Raw genomic sequence first — 17,982 nt, forward strand, 5'->3', positions numbered from 1 at the left:
TCTTGCTGAGTTTCCGAGGCTGGCCTGGAACTTGCTGTCCTCCCACCTCAGCCTCCTGAGCTGCTGGGATCACAGGTGTGGCCCCCATTTCCAGCCACTTGAACCACCTGTGTGTAGTTTTGTGGCATTGAGTTGGTTGCCCACATCCACTGTTCGCACCCCGCGTGCAGCTCTGCCCGTGGCACCCTGGCTCCCTCCTGCCCACACAGCCCTGCATTTTCTCTGTGAATTTGGTGACACTGAAAGCCTCGTGGGTGGGTCATATAGGTTTGTCTTGTGTGACTGGCACATTTCACTCAGCACAGTGTCCTGAAGTTCCCCTGTAGTGTGGTGTGTGTGTCCTGCAACCCCTCCAGCAGACCCAGGCCGCTGTGTGCCTGGCTGCTGTGAATGCAGGTTGCCCTCAGTTTCTGCTCTGAAGGTTTGTTGTTAATGTCTTTTATCAGAATTCTGGTTGCCTGTGGGGGCTGTAATTCTTTTTTTAAGAGAATTTTTAATATTTATTTTTAGTTTTTGGCAGACACAACATCTTTGTTGGTATGTGGTGCTGAGGATCAAACCCGGGCCGCACGCATGCCAGGCAAGCACGCTACTGCTTGAGCCACATCCCCAGCCCTGGGGGGCCGTAATTCTTAAGGTGTGATTATTGAGGGGAGAGCCCTCCTGTGTTCCTGAAGCTGGCGTAGTAATTGGCAGCAGACAAAGACACAGGCATATACACATGCACATAACACAAGTGCTTGCCTGGTGTAGCAACGTGCTCGTTTAAAATAACATGGGCTTTCAAAAACTGGCAGCACTTGTAGACGTTCCCTTGTACCTGACCCAAGCTATCAAGGCCAGGATATGGTGTCCACCTGCCCACTGCCCGTGTCTAGGGCTGCCTGTGGCTCCAGGTATCTGAGCAGCGGTCCTGCTCCTTGGGTCCCTCCCTTCCCTGGTTTTGAGATTGATTTCCCTTGCAGAAGCCCTGAACTTCCTGTTCTGGCTGTGGTGTCCTCAGGATCAGGGTGGGGCTGTGCTTGATGGGACTCCTGACACACCTCGTCCCTGTGGTGGGCTCTGGAAGAGTTAGGCCCCTTCCTCATGCGGGTCTCATCTGGTGCTCAGTTGAGTGTCTGTCCCTGGGCTGCTGTGACCTTAGGTGGACCACTGAATGTGGAAGCACTGGTGACCTTAAACCCTGCATGATTCCTGACAGTGATGAACAAGGTGGTGCTGTGGGTTTTATGAGTTCATATGGCCTCTGGCGCTGCCCCACACCCTGCCTCCTGCTCCTCTTGTCCGGTGATTCACAGGCAGCTGTGAGCACCAAACCCAACAGCCACCTTCCACACCAACAGCAAACACTGCTGGGAGTCGAGTCCCCAGAGAACAGGTGTCCTCAGAGGTGAGGGTGCAGTGGCTCAGGTCCTGAGAGCAAGTGCTGCTAGGGACCCCTCAGAGCATCTTGCAGGCCAGGCCCAGGGGCTGAGGATTCATCTGTGCCCCCTGCCTTTACGGGGAGGGGTGCTAGTAGCTCTGCCCTTCTGCGTGTCCACTTCCCATGGGAAAGCCAGACCTGCCATTCAGGCAGTGGCCTTGCCCATTAAGAGGGTGTTGAGAGACTCTGCCCCTGTGCTGTTGCTTCTCTAGGCCTCCGTGGTCCCCTCGTGTGCGGCAGGGTATGGTCCTGACCGGCTTCTGGGGGCTGTGTCTCTGGCGGTGTGGCCTGGCTCAGACAGTGTTCTGGAGGTTACTTGAGGACCAGTGGGCAGCCTGGAGTCTTGAAGAACACTTGAAGGCAGTGTGGGCTCAGGCACAGCGGTCTTGTGACCACTGACAGGTGGAGGGCGCCAGGAGCCACCATGGCCAGGCCTGCATGGTGTTGACCCTTCAAGATCTTCTCATCAGTCCCAACCACCAGGTGACTCCTTCATGAGCACCAGAGTGAGAGCACGGCTGGCTTTTGTGGTGCTGACAGACGTTGAAGTGCAGCCGGCTAGAAGTCTTGAGATGACTCGATGGCCACGTGCACCTCAGCGTGGGCCTCACTGGAGATGAGGGCGAAGTGAGCTCCGTGTCTCCTCAGGCTCCAGCAGACAGCCTCCCAGCAGCACTGTACCAGAGCCATGTGCCACCGCCTTGTGGGACCCTGCTTGCCTGGAGTAGCAACTTGTAGATGTTCCCTTGTACCTGCCCCAAGCTGTCAAGGCCAGGATATGGTTGTGGAGTGAGGCTGCAGCGCATCCTGTTGTGTGGTTCTGTGGTCTGCACGTGGCCCTGCACGCGTGGCTGAGCACACAGGCTCGGGGTACCTCGCTCAGCTGGCGCAGTCTTCACCCTGAGGTCCACCCATCTTCCTCAGACCCGAGCACTGCAGAGAACATGGCCTCCAGGCAGAGCCTCTGTACTGCCAAGACTGTCGCTTCGGGGGGGCGGGGGGGGGGGCTCCACCTGCAGCCCACTGGCGAAGGCCTGCTGTGGAGTGAGGCGAGCACCCGCAAGTCCCTCTGTGCCACTCAGCTGCGTGTCCACAGCCCTTCAGACGCAGACCTGGAAGTGCGCAGGAGGCAACTGAGTGAGGGACACCTGGTCCTGGAGAAATCGCAAGGGAGGGAAATCAGCCTGGAGGCCTCGGCACAGGGGCACCAGCATCTGTGGGGTTGTTGGGCAGCTGGGGGAGGGAGCAGCGGCCACTGGCCTGAGCACTGCATGGCCACCTGGGGCCAGGTTCATAGAGTCCTCCTGCAAGTGTTCATGCCTTGTGCTGGACAGTAACAGGTGTGTTGTGGACTCTGGTCCCACGTGGGAGTCATCAGAAAATCCCTAGGGGCTGGGGGTTGGCTCTGGGACAGCGCTTGCCTGCTAACATGAGGCCCTGGTTTGATCCTGAGCACAACCGGGGAAGGAGGGGGATCCCAAGGTCTTGAATGTGGTTACCGCAGTGGTGAAGCCAGGCAGACAAGCATGAGGAAAGGCTGTTGGGAAAATGCAGAGCTAGGACTTATTACTAGGAAGTAATAAAGAGTACCTGCTCTGTAGTGTCTGTCATAGACTTTGTCCCATCCAGGCAGCTACTGTGGAATGCCAAGAGGGCCCTGGCAGCAGTGGTGCCCCACCCATGTCCTCACAGCCTTTGGACCCCAGGCTTCTCCCCGCAGCCCTGCCAGGTGGGTAAGACAGGCAGCTTGTGAGTGGTGCAGGTGACCCACTTTACCACTCATCAGTCCCGGAAGGTCACTGACACTACTGTTTATGCCAGGTCAGGTGGTGGCCCAGGTCCAGGTGACTCTGGGGTGTGCACAGGCTCGGAGCACTTGGATCACGCTGGGGTTCCACAGTATGTGCTCCACACAGCAGCTCTGACCTTGCCGGAAGCTAGTTAGAGATGCAGCTCCTGGCCCAGCTCAGCCCTGGGGTCAGGTGCACACTGAGGAGCTGGGGTGGCTGGCATCCTAATGCCTGGCTAGGAAAGAAGGGACCTACTGTGTCATGTTCAGGTCCTGCTTATAAAATTGTTTGGCTTTGTTTTGCTTTGGTAAAACCTTAAGAGCAATTTAGGAAGCCCTGAGTAAGTAGTGGAGGATTGTCAGAGGTGACAGCAGGGAGCCTGGGACGCTAGGGGAGGGGATAGAACAGGATTGGAGGCTGCAGAAGGATGTGTTCGTCCCTGTTAGTGCCTTCCTGAGTACCTGCCATTGTGGCTGGGACAAAGGCCCCAGGGCCTACAGGAACTGCCCTGGCTTTGCTGCTCGACCTCATGGTGCAAGATGTGCCACCTTCTGTCCTCTGCACACGTATCTGCGGGAGCAGGTGGGGCTTGTTGACTCAGGGTGTCTAGACATTGCCATGTACCCCTGAGGCCACTCGAGCCTGCTGGGCTCCCATCTGGGAGGATAGTGGGGGCAGTGAGGCTGCAGTGGCAGGTCTGTCTCCAGATGGGCGGGCACTGTCCTAGGTGCCTCTCTCCCTGAGCCTGGGAAATCCCAGAACCCAGGAGAAGGGCAGCCTAGAGCCTAGAAGGCCCTGCACAGCTGTTATCTGCATGGGCTGCTTTCACTGTGGAGTTCTGAGAATGCTTCATGGGTTCCAGGGCTGGTCCTTGTCAGGGTTGGTGCTGGTGTTCTTAAAGTGTGTGGCTTGTCCTGTCCTTTCCAGGAGGTCCTCTGACAGAGCAGAAGTTACTTGTTTTGATGAAGCCTAGTTTGTTGCCTTTGCTTTTGTTACTCTTCCTTTTAGTGTGAAGTCTAAGAACTCCTTATTGTTCCTAGATCCTAAAGACTTTCTCATGTGTGTTCCCCCTCTACTTGGTGCTAGGGATCAACCTAGAGTTCATGCATGCTAATCGTGAGTTTCTTATTAAAAAAAAAAAGGAACTTTATATTTAAATTTGTGATCCAAGCTGGGTGCAGTGGCTCATGCTTACAATCCAGTGACTTGGGCTGGGCCGGAGAAGGCAGGAGGATCACAAATTTGAGGCCCTCTTTAGCAACTTAGTGAGATCCTGTCTCAAAATAAAATTAAGCCAGGCACTAACCCTAATCCCAGTGATTCTGGAGGCTGAGACAGGAGGATCATTAGCTCAAATCTAACCTCAGCAACAGCGAGCCACTAAGCAACTCAGTGAGACCCTCTCTCTAAATAAAATACACAATAGGGCTGGGGAGGTGGTTCAGTGGCTGCATGCCTCTAAATTCCATCCCTGGTACCCAAAAAAATAAAAATATAAAAGGGCCGGGAGCCAGGCACAGGGGTGCACACCTGTAATCCCAGCAGCTTGGAAAGCTGAGGCAGGAGGATTGCTAGTTCACAGCCAGCCTCAGCAAAAATGAGGAGCCAGGTGACTCAGTGAGACTCTGTCTCTAAATAAAATGCAAAATAGGGCTGGGGATGCCCCTGAGTTGAAACCCTGGTACCAAAAACAAAACAAAACAAAAAAAACGCTGGGGGTCTAGTGCAGTGGTTAAGTGCCCCTGGGTTCAGTACCTGGTACAAAAAAATAAAAAGCTAAACGTGTTTCCTGTAAGCTCTCATAGACTGCCTGAACACATCACTTGCCGGCAGCAACTTAAAACAAGGTTCCTTCCAGAGGGTGAACATGAGACTGGCCTCTCCTTTTCCTTGTGTATGGTGCAGATCTTGGGACCATGCTGACGGAAGAAAGCCAGTCTCGAAGGCAGCGGTCCTGCTGGAGGGTGGGTGGCGATGGGCATCTGCGTCTTGCTAAGTCCACTGTGGAAACCCTGCGTGTGGGAGAGGCATGACCGGACGTCCCCACGTGGTTCTGACTGCACCACTGCTGCCTGAAAAGAGCTGCAGGGCAGCTGGTCAGCTTGCTGTGTGTGTGAGGCCGAAACAGACAGCTTTAGAGAGCAGGGACCAGCCCCGGGCGGTCTGCACCGCCCAGTGCACCTCTGTGGAGCCCATCTGTGAGCCCACCGTCCCATGCTGGCTCTCGCCCCCCCTCGCCCCTGTTTCTCTGCACCATTGTGCCTGTTACCCTTACGATTCCCCACTCTCATATCATCTCAGGAGTCCTGGGCCCCTGATGAGAGGCATTCCAGAATCCTGAGCACGAAGCCTGGCCGGCCTCCCCAGGCAGGGCCGGGTGAACTGTGTAGGCCCCTGGCTGTTCAGCATCTGCCAGCCTTCAGCCTCCCGAGTCCTCCCTGTGTCCTCTCTGCCTACACCCAGGCATCAGCGGCAGAGCAGAGAGGCTGGGGCCGACTTGGCTCCTTTCAAAGCCAGCCTCCCTTCCACCTTCCAGGCCTGGCCCTGCTGCTGGCAAGGTGGCAGTGTACCTCAGCCTCCCCTCTTGAGAGGTAGATGACGGTGACAAAGCCATCATGGTCCTGGCTTGTCAGGTTGCAGGCTGTAGGACAGGGGACATGGTGCTGGGAGAAGGTTCCTAGCAATTCTGGAGGACTTTGGGAGCAGGCTTTGTGTTGGCTTCCGCCTCTGTCCTGGCCACTGCCATCCCATGAAGGTTGGGGATGGCAGCCTTTGGCAAGGTGACCAGGCTCCTGGCCCAGGCTTCGGGGCTTCACTGTCCAACCTGTATACAGAGCTGGTTAAGGACAGAGGGCAAGTCTGACACACCTTCAGGACCTCACTCTCTAGTATTTCTTTTAAGTTTCACTCATTAAAAGGTTATCAGCAATTTAAAATTAGTTCATGACAGTTTATTAGGGATTTCTTAATTTGCAGAAGAGCCAGGTGCAGTGACACATGCCTCTAATCCCAGGAACTTGGGAGACGGAGCAAGAGGATCCCAAGTTTGAGACCAGCCTGGGGAATTAGCAACACCCTGTCTCAAAAGGGGTGGGGTGTAGCTCAGTGGTAGAGGGCTTGCCTAGCACGCAATGAGGCCCTGTATCCAGTCTACAGCAGCACAAAAATAAATAAATATACAGATACCACAGCATCTTTACATTCTGAACTTTGTATTAGAGAACTTTTCACACACACCCAGGAGCAAAGCAAAGGGAGCAGTGAGCCTGTGTCTGCCCCACATTCCTCCTCTGTCCACACTTCCCACTCCCTTGCACTCCCCAGCAGATGTTTTGAATCAGATCCAAGGTCTTGAATCTCACATGTTCTGCATATGTCTGTACAGTCAAGAAAACTCACAGTGTCCATCGAGCTCTCCAGGTTCATAGCATGGAATACCCACCAGGCTCAGGTTTCCCTGCAGCTTTTGTGCCAGGGTTGATTCCAGTCAGGTCCAGTCACAGGGTTCACACACACAAGGAATCATTGCCTGTTTCTGAAACCACTTCAACTTCTTGAGGGAGAAACAGGCCAGGTGTTCAGGCACAGTGCTAGTGTGCAGGGCAGACAGCTGCAGCACAGGAGAGAGGAACGGGCACCTCCCAGGTGAGATGGCAGGATCCCATCCCCTGCGGGCCCCACTCGCCCTGCCTGGGCCCTCAGTGGATGTGGGACAGTTCTGTCTTTGCAGACCCTCAGGGGAAGTGACTGTGTTTGGAAGGCAGGAAGGGCTTCACAGCTCAAGTCCAGAGGGAAGTGGGTATTGCTTTCTCACTGGGCCTGAGAGGGGAAGCCACAGGGAAAAGCCACTGTGTCTAGGCTTCCCACGCTGAAGGCCAAGTGTCCACTCTGTCTCCTCAGGGATGGGCACCACAGACCATGTCATTGTGCTGGCATCCACAAATCGAGCCGACGTTTTGGACATGGCTCTGATGAGGCCCGGCCGACTGGACCGTCATGTCTTCATTGACCTTCCCACACTGCAGGTCAGCACCTTCCTCCACGGTAGGCTGCCAGGTGCCTGGTGCTCCTTCCCTCTGGGTTGGGGCTTGGTGTGACCTACTACAGCTCTTGCTGGGTGCCAGCTGCCCACCAACCCTGACTCCTGCTCTCTCAGCTTGGCAGCTTGCTGGTGCTTACCCACTGTTCTGTCCTCATCCTTGGCATTTGGGCTTGACAGGGCTGGTTGACTTGTTTGACCAATTTTCTGAGACGAGATCCAGGGAAGGAAAATCTGGGATTTTTTTTTTTTTTTTTTTTTGGGGGGGGTTGCTTTTTCTTTCTTTTTTGGCCCTGGGGATTTAATGCAGGTGCTATACCACTGAGTCACATCCCAGCCGTTTTAGTGTTTCAGACAGGGCCTCGCTCAGTTGCTGAAGCCTTGCTAGGAAGTCATGCTTGCATGCCGTCTTCCTCTGAGCTCTGTGCAGAGCTTGGGATCCTCACCCTTCTTCTCAGGTGCTTGCTTTGCCTCTGTAAGTGGGTGGGGTGGGTGTCCTGGCAGCCCCACAGCCTCTGTGCCACCAAGGGAGCAGCAGCCCAGTGTGCAGTGAAGAGGGTCCCATGTGCGGGGGCAGGAGGAGGGAGGCCTGGGAGCTGGTTAGGTGCTTTGTGTTGCACTACACGGGATGATCCAGAGATGTCTGGCTCTGCACTGGAGGCTGGCTCCTGACTGTGTAAGAAGCATCAGAAAGTTCTAGAACATACAGTGTGTTGTGTGAGAATCAGAAGTTTTGCAAAATAAACTCAGCATTGCTGATGTGCTTCATTTTTGTACTCAATATGTTTCATTTTCATTTTTAAAAACACTGCTTTGAGCTCTCTAAATTGGTTTTCCAAACCATGGGTGGTGACCTAGGATGCAGCACACTGACTTAAAAGCCAGCGGTTCTTGTGAGTCCTTGCAGGTCTTGGTGTTGGGGTGACCCAGCACTGCTCTGTGCCCTTCTGGCGGGCTTGAGTCCAACCTGTGGCCCTGTCTGGCAGGAGAGGCGGGAGATCTTCGAGCAGCACCTGAAGAGTCTGAAGCTCACCCAAGCCAGCAGCTTCTACTCCCAGCGGCTGGCAGAACTGACACCCGGATTCAGTGGTATGTTCCCAGCCTGCGGCTGGCAGGTGCCAGTGGGTGGGTGGGCAGTCTCAGTTGCACCTGCAGGTGGTCAGTTCAGGCCTGGGTGAGGCAGCAGAAGGGCCTAAGGGAGGCTGGCCTCTTCTCCCCCAACAGCAGCTCCACAGGCAGCAGGGGTGAGGTCTCCCCGCAGGGTGCACAGGTGGTTGTGAGGTCACCTCTGCAGAGGCCCTGCCTGCAGAGCACTGGGGCACCACCTGTGTCCTGCTGTATGGCCTTCCAGGTCAGACTGGGCGCCCTGCCCTGCCCTGCCCGCCCCGCCGCTCCTACCACCCTCACTGGCTTGGCTGTGTCAGTAGAAGTAGCCAGCACAGATCAAGGTTTTTGAGGCTTTTTTTTTTTTGTGTGTGTGTGTGTGTGTGTGTGTGTGGTGCTGGGAATTGAGCCTAGGGCGGTGTACCACCGAGCTGCATCCCTAGCCCTTTATCATCTTTGTTTTTATTTTTATTTTTCATTGTTTTTATTTCTTTACATCTGGTGCTGAGATCAAACCCAGTACCTCACATGTGCTAGGCAAGCGCTCCACCACTGAGCCACAGCCCAGCCCTTTCTCTTTTTGCTTCTCATAACAGGGTCTCACTACATTGCCCAGGCTGAGCTCTGACTCGTGCTCTCCTGCCTGGACCTCCTGTCACCTGCCACACTCACTCCCACTTCCTGTGCTGTTCCCCTTTGGCTACTTGCTTTGCCCTCTTCTTTCTCCCTGGAGAACTTTCTTCCCTCCCTTTCCTTCCCATGACCCCCTTGGGGAAGAGTGAGTGCCCACCTCCCACACTGGGCTTGTGTTGACAGGTGCTGACATCGCCAACATCTGTAACGAGGCTGCGCTGCACGCCGCCCGGGAGGGGCACACGTCTGTGCACACCTTCAGCTTTGAATATGCAGTGGAGCGTGTGGTGGCTGGTATGATGTGCGCCCCTCTCTCTACAGGCCTGGGCCTAGAAGTACCCAGGAAGAGGCCAGTCACACAAGATGCGAGAGCAGAGGCAGGCAGGTGGCCAGTGCAGACGCAAGTTTGCTTGGCCAAGCAGCCGGGAGTGTTGCTTTTCTAAGCTAAAGACACTGCATGCTCACATAAGTGCAGACGGGCTCCCCAGGCAAATTCTAAGATACTCTGCACACCGAGCCGTGACAGCCACTGTGTGGTGGCTGAGAGCCACTGCCCACTGGACCAGGCCCAAGCATCAGTGGTGTTCGGGTGGGTGGAGGCAGCCTGCCCGAGGGCAGGGAGGGGTGTATACACCTTGCTACTGGCGGGGGTGTCGCAAGTGTGCCCCGCCCCTCAGCAGGGTGGGAGGCCCAGGGCTGACTGCAGCTCCTCAGGGTGGGGTCCAAGGCTCTCTGAGGAGAGCAGGACTGCACCTGGGTGAGGTTAGAAGCTGCTTAGCTCTGCTGGCAGCCTCCACACATGGTCCACGCATGTTCTTGTCGTCAGGGCTCGGATGATTGCAGGAGCCCAAGACATGCCAGTCTTCTAGAGGAAGCCTCCTTGCCAGTGTCAGAGGAGCTCAGGCCTCCCTTGTGTTCCAGCCCTGCAGGAAGCACGTCCTGGTGACGCTCAGTTTGAGTGCATTCTGGACACATGTCACCCAGGTCCTCAGGGTGACAGGATGGAAACACACAGAGGACAGGACTGGAGCTGCCTTGTCTTCCTGAGAGTTTGTTCTATATAACCATCTATTTTTATGCAAAAGGCGATAAGCTTTCAGTTAATAGCATCCTAGCAGATAAGACCATGGGAACAGTCTACTAGAGAAGGCGCTCACAGGACACTGTTGTGTGTGTCCTGGCCCTATCTGTGGGTTCCCGGCTAGTCCCTGCTGAACGTGCAGCATGCTGGTTCAGGGGCATCCATTCTGTGAGACCCATGGCCTGTGACCTCAGGCTTACACCCCTTTGGTCAGCTGGGTAGAAGTGATCTTAGCAGCCACTGCCAGCCTGTTCCAGATGAGTTCAGTCTCACAGTGAGAGGGGGTAGAGGCCCAGTTGCATGCTGCACTAAATACTGTGCACGGAGTGGAACTGGAAGGTACCTGAAAGTCGGGGACAGTGGATGGAACTGCCCCAGAGGGGTGAGCCAGGGAGAGGTGAACAGACCCCCCTAAGGAAGGGGCACCCGAGGCAGAGCTGCAGTGGGCCCAAGGGAGCACAAGCAGAGACCCCAGCCCTGTAGGCCCACCAGGGCAGGGAGAGGCTCACTGAAGGGTGGCACTTGTCCCTAAGGTCTACAAACACTGGACGAATCCAGCATTTGTCAAAGAAAAAGATGAGACCTCCTGCCACACCCTCCTAAGAGGAGGTGCCCAGAGTGGCAGTTGTGGGTGAGAGGGGGCTGAGCCACAGCCAGTGCCGAGGCCCTGGGGTGCCCTGGGACTGAACTCCATTCTTGGCATGCTTTCAGGGACTGCTAAAAAGAGCAAGATCCTCTCCAAGGAGGAGCAGAGGGTGGTCGCCTTTCACGAGTCAGGCCACGCCTTGGTTGGCTGGCTGCTGGAGCACACGGAGGCTGTGATGAAGGTAGGTTGCGGGTGGCTTGGGAGAAGACCAGGACATGCCATGTGCATTTGTGCTTCCTGAGAACAAAGCATGTGGGGTTTGCTGTCAGGTTCCAGACAGTGGCAGACAAAAGGATGCCAGAGGCAGGGGTGGGTCTGGCATCTGAACCACAGCTTTAGCTCTGGACATGACCAGGGCCGCTACCCTTGCCTGCCCTCAGCTTCACAGTGACAAGCTCCATTCACTGAAGGCTCTGAAGTGACAGACATGAGTTGAGCTCAGCATTCAAGGGAAAAACTCTCTGGTGAGCAGTCCGGGCTTGAGCTTGCTCCTGTCTAATGGTGTTATCTTGTAGCACCTTCCACAGAGCAAACAGGCAAGTCTGAAGGAGCTGGAGTGACCATTAAAGCAGCTCTGACAATTGGGGTGTCCACGCTGGCAGTTTGGTTTGAGGTGTATGCTCAGGGGCAGCTGCTCTGTGGAGACACCTCAGCCCCTGGCCAGCTGGCCCTGTCCAGGCCTCCCTCACTGCTCTGTAGTTCACTGTAGCAGATTATTGTCAGGGTCATGTTTGAGCAGCAGCAGGCAGTCCCTCTATGTCTCGGGGAGCATGAGAAGGCTGGTTCTGTGGCATGCTGCCCAGTGGATGTTTCCACTGGCACCTAAGGTGTCCAACAGGCACTGAGTGATGGGCCAGGCCCAGGGTGAGGAACAGGACACTCATGAACTCAGCAGTGAAGCCAAATTTTATTTATTTTTTAAAGAGAGAGAGAGAGAGAGAGAGAGAGAATTTCAATATTTATTTTTCAGTTTTCGGCAGACACAACATCTTTGTTTGTATGTGGTGCTAAGGATCGAACCCAGGCCGCACACATGCCAGGCGAGCGAGCTACCGCTTGAGCCACATCCCCAGCCCCAGCCAAATAGTATTTAGAAAATTAAAATTCATGCAGAAAAACTTAGGCTGGTGTTGTGGCTCAGTGGTAGAGCGCTCGCCTAGCACGTGCAAGGCCCTGGGTTTGATCCTCAGCACCACATAAAAATAAATAAGTAAAATAAAGGTATTGTGTCCAACTACAATTGAAAAATAAATATTAAAAAAATAATAAAATTCATGCAGAAAAACCCATGATGAGCTGTGTATAGTGGTTGCACACTGGGGAGTTTCGTTGACTTGGGAGGCTGAGGCAGGAGGACCACAAACGGTCCAAGCCTGCCTGGGCACTATTGGGACACCTCAAAATAAAAGATGGAAAGGACTGGGGGTATAGCGTAGTGGTAGAGCACCCTGGACTCCATCCCCAGGACAGAGCAGAGAAAAGCAGCAACAGTGAAGATCTGTGGGGACGAAGCATCAGGGTTTCAGGTTTCCTTTCCTTTTCAGGATAGTCTGTTGGCTGCAAGTCAGGTGGCCTCGTTGTGTTGTGAGAGACTGCTGGTGTGGTTGTCCCTATGAGCGTGACTGCAGCAGTCGTGATTATCAAACCATTAATTTGGTTTTAGATTATTTGGGGCCTGGGATAGAACCCAGGGCCTCCAGGCCTCCACCGCTGAGCTAGAACTGCAGCCTTGGTTTCAGACATTAACTCACCTCTCTTCTGACTCCTCCCTGAACCTCTGTAGGTCTCCATAGCACCTCGGACCAATGCCGCGCTGGGCTTTGCTCAGATGCTCCCAAGAGACCAGCACCTCTTCACCACAGAGCAGCTGTTCGAGCGGATGTGCATGGCCCTGGGTGGTCGAGCAGCTGAGGCGATCTCCTTCAGCAGGGTCACTTCTGGTAGGGCTGGCCCACAGGATCTGGAGATGTCAGAGTGGGGTTGGGTTACAGCCTTGGGTTCTGTGCACATGATGGGGTAAATCTGGTACAAGACCTCAGTGGTGCAAGGGCAGTTTATTTCATTCACTGTTTGTTTATTTATTTGGAGGGTGGTGCCAGGGTTTGGACTCAGGGGCACTTGACCACTGAGCCACATCCCCAGCCATTTAGAGATAGGCTCAGCCTCAGCCTCCCCAACTACTGGGATTACAGGCGTGTGCCACTGCACCCAGCCAATGTACTTGTTTTTAAAAGTTGAGCTGTTGCCAGAGAAGATTGGGAGCTAAGCAAGCCCTTTAAAATAATTATATTAAAAAATTTACATACGTACAGACTATAAGTGCGATTAATTGATCACAGCTATATCAAAGTGCATAAAATTGAAGCAGCTTCCCTTTTCTCAAGCGGTTACTCCACTGGGATGTGCAGAAAGGTGACAAAGGGCCCTGCTCCACAACCAGGATGTCAAGCTCAAGGCTGATGGCTCTCCTTACACGGAGTGGCCTCCTGCTGAGAATTGCCATGGGCATGCTGGGCTGTGGCTCAGTGGGCGGGCACGTGCCTAGCATGCGTGAGGCACTGGGTTCCATTTCTGACGCCACATAAAAATATATAATATAATAAAATAAAGGTATTGTGTCCATCTACAACTAAAAAATATCAAAAAAAAAAAGAACTTCCAAGGGTGAGCCGGGCAGGCATCCTGAGCAGTCTTTAAACCAAGAAGATCTCTTTTGGGCTGGGGACATGGCTCAAGCGGTAGCGCGCTCGCCAGGCATGCGTGCGGCCCGGGTTCGATCCTCAGCACCGCATACAAACAAAGATGTTGTGTCTACCAAAAACTAAAACAAATAAATAAATACTAAAATTCTCTCCCTCTCCCTCTCCCTCTCTCCCCCCCTCCCCCTTTTTTTCCTTTTTACACTGGGGGTTGAACCAGGGTACTTTACCACTGAGCTACATCCCCAGCCCTTTTTATTTTGAGACAGGGTCTCACTAAGTTGCTAAAACTGGCCTTGGCCTTGCAGTTCTTCTGCCTCAGCCTCCCGAGTCTCTGGGGTTATGCAGCCCTGTACCTGGCTAACCCAAGAGCATTTTTGAGAGTGTTAAGATTCTCCCTTAAGGAGCAGGAACCACGTGCAGACTCCTAATAATCTGCGTTGCAGTGAAAGTTCTCAGGGATAAAGTGTTAGGGGAGTGCAGTGCCTCGCCTCATGGGCTCTGATGGGACCTGGAACCTGGTGCCCCTATTCCCCACGGGCTCCTGAAATGTGCCCCTCCTTGATCCTGCACTCCAGGGGCCCAGGATGACCTGAAGAAGGTCACCCGCATCGCTTACTCCATGGTGAAGCAGTTTGGGATGGCACCTGGCATCGGGCCTGTCTCCTTTCCCGAGGCACAAGAGGGCTTCATGGGCATCGGACGACGCCCCTTCAGCCAGGGCCTCCAGCAGATGATGGACCATGTGAGTCTGCTCAGGCCTCCCTGCCACAGCCCTGCTGAGTGAGAGGGGCCCCTGGGGCTGCTGCAGGTGTTTAGCTGTCCCGCTCAGGAGGCCCACTGTTGCCTGAGTACCCTGCTGCAGACCTGACTCAGGTTCGCTTCTCTCAAGTGCTGGTGTCACCCTGGCCCGTTGAGCATGTTTCCTTGGTAAATCTGTGGAGAATGTCAAGTGCACTGAACAAAAGCCAGTATACACCACCCTGCAGCCTGTGGCCAGGCCAGGATGGTGTGCAGGTCTGTCCTGGGATGGCTCCAGCTGCTGCAGCTCATGTGGCTACTTTGGGTGCAGCAGAGGACAGGTGGGACCCCTACAGCCACAGCCAGCAGGGTGTGAGTAGCTGCAGGTGGGCAGGCTTCTGGACACGGGTGTGAGCAGGAGACTGCTGCTTGTCACGAGAGCTGGAAGGTGTGTGCCTGTGTTACTTCCCTGCACTTAGGTGTTGGAACTGGCTGTTGGGGATGAGTCTGTAGACAGCTGTCAGCTGTCCTTTCTGTGACAGATCTGCCCCTTTCCTCCACAGGAAGCAAAACTGCTGGTGACCAAGGCCTACAGACACACCGAGAAGGTGCTGCTGGACAACCTAGACAAGCTGCAGGCGGTGAGGGCCAAGCGGGCACCTGGCACAGCCTCCCTCTCCCTGTAGCACTCAAATGTGCCCACAAACCCCAGCTGGCCCATCCTAGTCTCTCTGTCATGTGTCCAGGCAGTCCCTCCCCATAGAAGAGCATGCTCTTCCCTCACGGCCACATGACTCAGCTTCAGTAGTCATGAACTTTTTTTGGTACTAAGGGTGGAACCCAGGGGTGTCTTCTCACTGAGCAACCTCCCCAAACCTTTTTTAAATTTTACAATGAGACAGGGTCTTACTAAGTTGCCTAAGGCATCACTAAATTGCCCAGGCTGTCCTTGAACTTGTGATCCTCCTGCCTCAACCTCCTGAGCTGCTGGGATTACAGGTGTGTCCCACCATGCCTGGCCTTCCCTGTTCTTGGCAACCCTGGCTATCCAAGATTTGAGATCTACCTTGTTGGGATTGTTTGATGTCTTTCTTTTCTTTTTTTTTTTCTTTTTTTTTTTTTTTAGTTTTAGGTGGACACAATACCCTTATTCTATTTATTTATTTTTATATGGTGCTGAGAATTGAATGCTAGGCAAACACTGTACCACTGAGCCTGATGTCTTTTTATAGTGGGGTTGGTAGGCTCTGGGGAGAATGGTTCCAGAGGTAGAGTTACTTTTGTGATCCTGGGCCCTGATAACTGCCACCAGAATGTGGTGGTGGTGATGGCTCTTTGTGCTTCAGAGGTAGAAGGTCAGTGGGAACTTGTTTCTTCACCTCTTGTTTTGTTACACTGAACTGGCTCTTCTGTCAGCTGGGAATGCTGTTGGGGGACCCAGACCCAAGCCCCTACCTCACCAGGCACTGTGGGCAGCTCATTTGCAGGCTAAACCTGCCTCTGCATGTGAATCGGTGCATGGGGTTGGTCAGCCCTGCTCTGTAGCCTTGGTCTCACTACAGGGTGGACGAGGATGGGTGCAGGTCGGGATCCCACTGACTGTAAAGCAGACCTGCCCGGTTAGGACTGTGCAGTTGCTGAAAGCAAGCAGAGACTTGGAAGGGAAGTAGAGTTGATGAGGCTTGCAGCTGGAGGATGCTCCCAAGGCCAGGAGGGGGCGGGGTGTTGGGAGGTCTTGCACATGCTGTCCTGGTGCCTCTGTGCCCTTGGAGAGAGCACCGTCCCAGCTGTCCTGCACAGAAGGGCCTCCCTGGGCAGAGGGGCTCTCTGCAACGCGTCCCTGTCTCAGATATCCTGCTCTCAAAGGCACTTGTCCTGCGTTGCAGGAACTCACATAACGCTGTGTTTGTTCTTTCTAGCTGGCAAATGCCCTTCTGGAAAAGGAAGTGATAAACTATGAGGACATTGAGGCTCTCATTGGCCCACCGCCCCATGGGCCTAAGAAAATGATCCCACCACAGAGGTGGATTGATGCCCAAAGGGAGCAGCAAGCCTCTGGGGAGGAGGAGGTGGCCCAGCAGCCTACACCCCAGGGGGAAGAGCCCTCTTGGCCCAGATAGCTGCAGTTCTTCGACCGCACCTCGGTGATTCAGGGCTTCTCCCCAGCAGCCCCTCACCCCCGCCCCATTTCCTGTCGTGTGAGATTTGCACCTTGAGCCTGTGGAGCCTTCCAGGCCTCTGTGGCGGGCCTGTCTGCTGGTCTCTGTCAGTGTCAGCGACCTCTTCAGAGGCAGCTGGCACTCCTGGTGTTTGCACATCGCTCCCCTGTCAGGGATGCACACGGAGGTGCCCAGTTCCCAGGTCCAGGACTCGCACCTGCACGTGTGGCTGCACGGTCCAGAGACAGCCCAGCAAGCAGACTGAAGCCAGGCCTGTCCTGAGACTCCCATGGAGTGCTAACAGGGTCCACCATGGAGGGCCCTCCGAGCCACTTGTCCTCTTCTCATGGCACTCACTCAGCAAGGGGACGACAGCTTTGGGACTGGGCACTGGGCCCTAGAGGATTCAAACATCGCCCTGCCGCCCTGCGGACAGCTGTGAGGAGGGAACCTCTCCTCTCTGGTCCAGCCTTGTGTGTGGGGAAACACCTTGGTTTTGACCCCGCTGAGGGTCGCGCTGCTTCACTGACAAGTTCTGTGGTGGGGCTGGGGGCAGCTTGGGTTAGCATGTGCCTAACGAACACACTCCGGGTGCATCCCCAACACCACAAAGAAAAATAAAATCCTGCAGGTGGAGAGCCTCTGCTGCACTGCCCAGGTTACAGAGTCTGGCTTCAGATCATCTCTGAGGCACGTGGTGACCAGAAGACCATCTAGGGTGAAGCATGGACACCTAGCGGGGGCCTGGCTCTGGCTCCTGGAGCTCCCGCTGGCAGCTCCTGCCCTTGGTGCCTCAGCGCTCCCTGTGCAGTGGCACTTGGGAGCTGTGAATGGTGGTCACTTCCTTTTGTCCCAGTGCTGACTCACCCCGAGGAAGCCTGCAGGGCTGTGGGAGGTACATGGGGCAGGGGCTCTGGGCCCCAGATCTCCAACTTTACTACCAGAGACTTGTACCTGGGAGGTATCTGGCTGGTGCTGCCCCAGGGCACGTCCTTGGCAGTTGTCGTCAAGTGGACATGGCACCTGCGTTGCCCATTGAATGGGCTGTGTGTGTATCCTCTGGGGAGTCATGGGCTGAGTCCAGGCCACAGCAGTCAGGGCAGCACCTCAGGGGAGTGGACCAAGGTGCAGCCTGGCCCCCAGCACTTGTCGGTGGCCGTTGCTCTGATTTATAGAAGTGAGTCCTGTAGACTGACTCTGGGCATCCTTGATGATGGCAGTGAGCCCCACTTGTGCTCAGGATTGTGGGATGCGTGCCACTCTTGGGCTGCAGTTGTGCCATGCCTACACCGCTGAGGTCCCCAAGGTGCCAGCTCCAACAGCAGCATGTGGGTCCCTAGGCAGGGGGGCTGCCCCGGGCATCCCTGTGGGCACCACGAGGCCTGCGGGTGCACTATGGCCCCCTTTCCAGGGGGACCAGAACGTGCCCTTCGAGCAGGTGTGTGTATCACTACAACCCCAGAAAGCCACTGAAGGGTAAGAAAGAAAACATGCACTTGAATCCCAAAATCATGCCCCATTTTCCATGCATTCAGATAATGCCGGACTTCTATTTTAAGCATTTTCAGCGAGCCTCTCTGACCTGTGTGTGGCCACAGGCCTGACTGAAGCTGAGAAGCTGATGGTGGTTCTATGACTATCTCATCTTTGACCCATAGTTGCTCAGT

At 54.8% G+C, this 17,982-nt stretch overlaps 1 protein-coding gene across 2 annotated transcripts in view; it reads left to right on the forward strand.

Moving 5' to 3' along the window:
* The window catches only part of SPG7 (SPG7 matrix AAA peptidase subunit, paraplegin), a 33,158-nt gene extending 16,207 nt beyond the window's left edge, over nt 1-16,951 (forward strand). Inside the window, exons 10-17 of one of the 2 annotated variants that reach the window (XM_081273581.1) lie at nt 7,114-7,238; nt 8,239-8,341; nt 9,173-9,283; nt 10,782-10,897; nt 12,500-12,656; nt 13,994-14,160; nt 14,720-14,797; nt 16,076-16,951. In XM_081273581.1, the coding sequence (XP_081129707.1) occupies nt 7,114-7,238; nt 8,239-8,341; nt 9,173-9,283; nt 10,782-10,897; nt 12,500-12,656; nt 13,994-14,160; nt 14,720-14,797; nt 16,076-16,276 (1,058 nt within the window). In that variant the 3' untranslated portion in view covers nt 16,277-16,951. The remainder of the gene's footprint in view (nt 1-7,113; nt 7,239-8,238; nt 8,342-9,172; nt 9,284-10,781; nt 10,898-12,499; nt 12,657-13,993; nt 14,161-14,719; nt 14,798-16,075) is intronic. The other variant, XM_081273582.1, reaches the window with a different exon arrangement.
* The last annotated feature ends 1,031 nt before the right edge of the window (nt 16,952-17,982 follow it).

Source organism: Spermophilus citellus, assembly GCF_964194105.1.
Source record: "Spermophilus citellus genome assembly, chromosome: 18".
In the NCBI taxonomy this organism is placed as follows: Eukaryota; Metazoa; Chordata; class Mammalia; order Rodentia; family Sciuridae; genus Spermophilus; species Spermophilus citellus.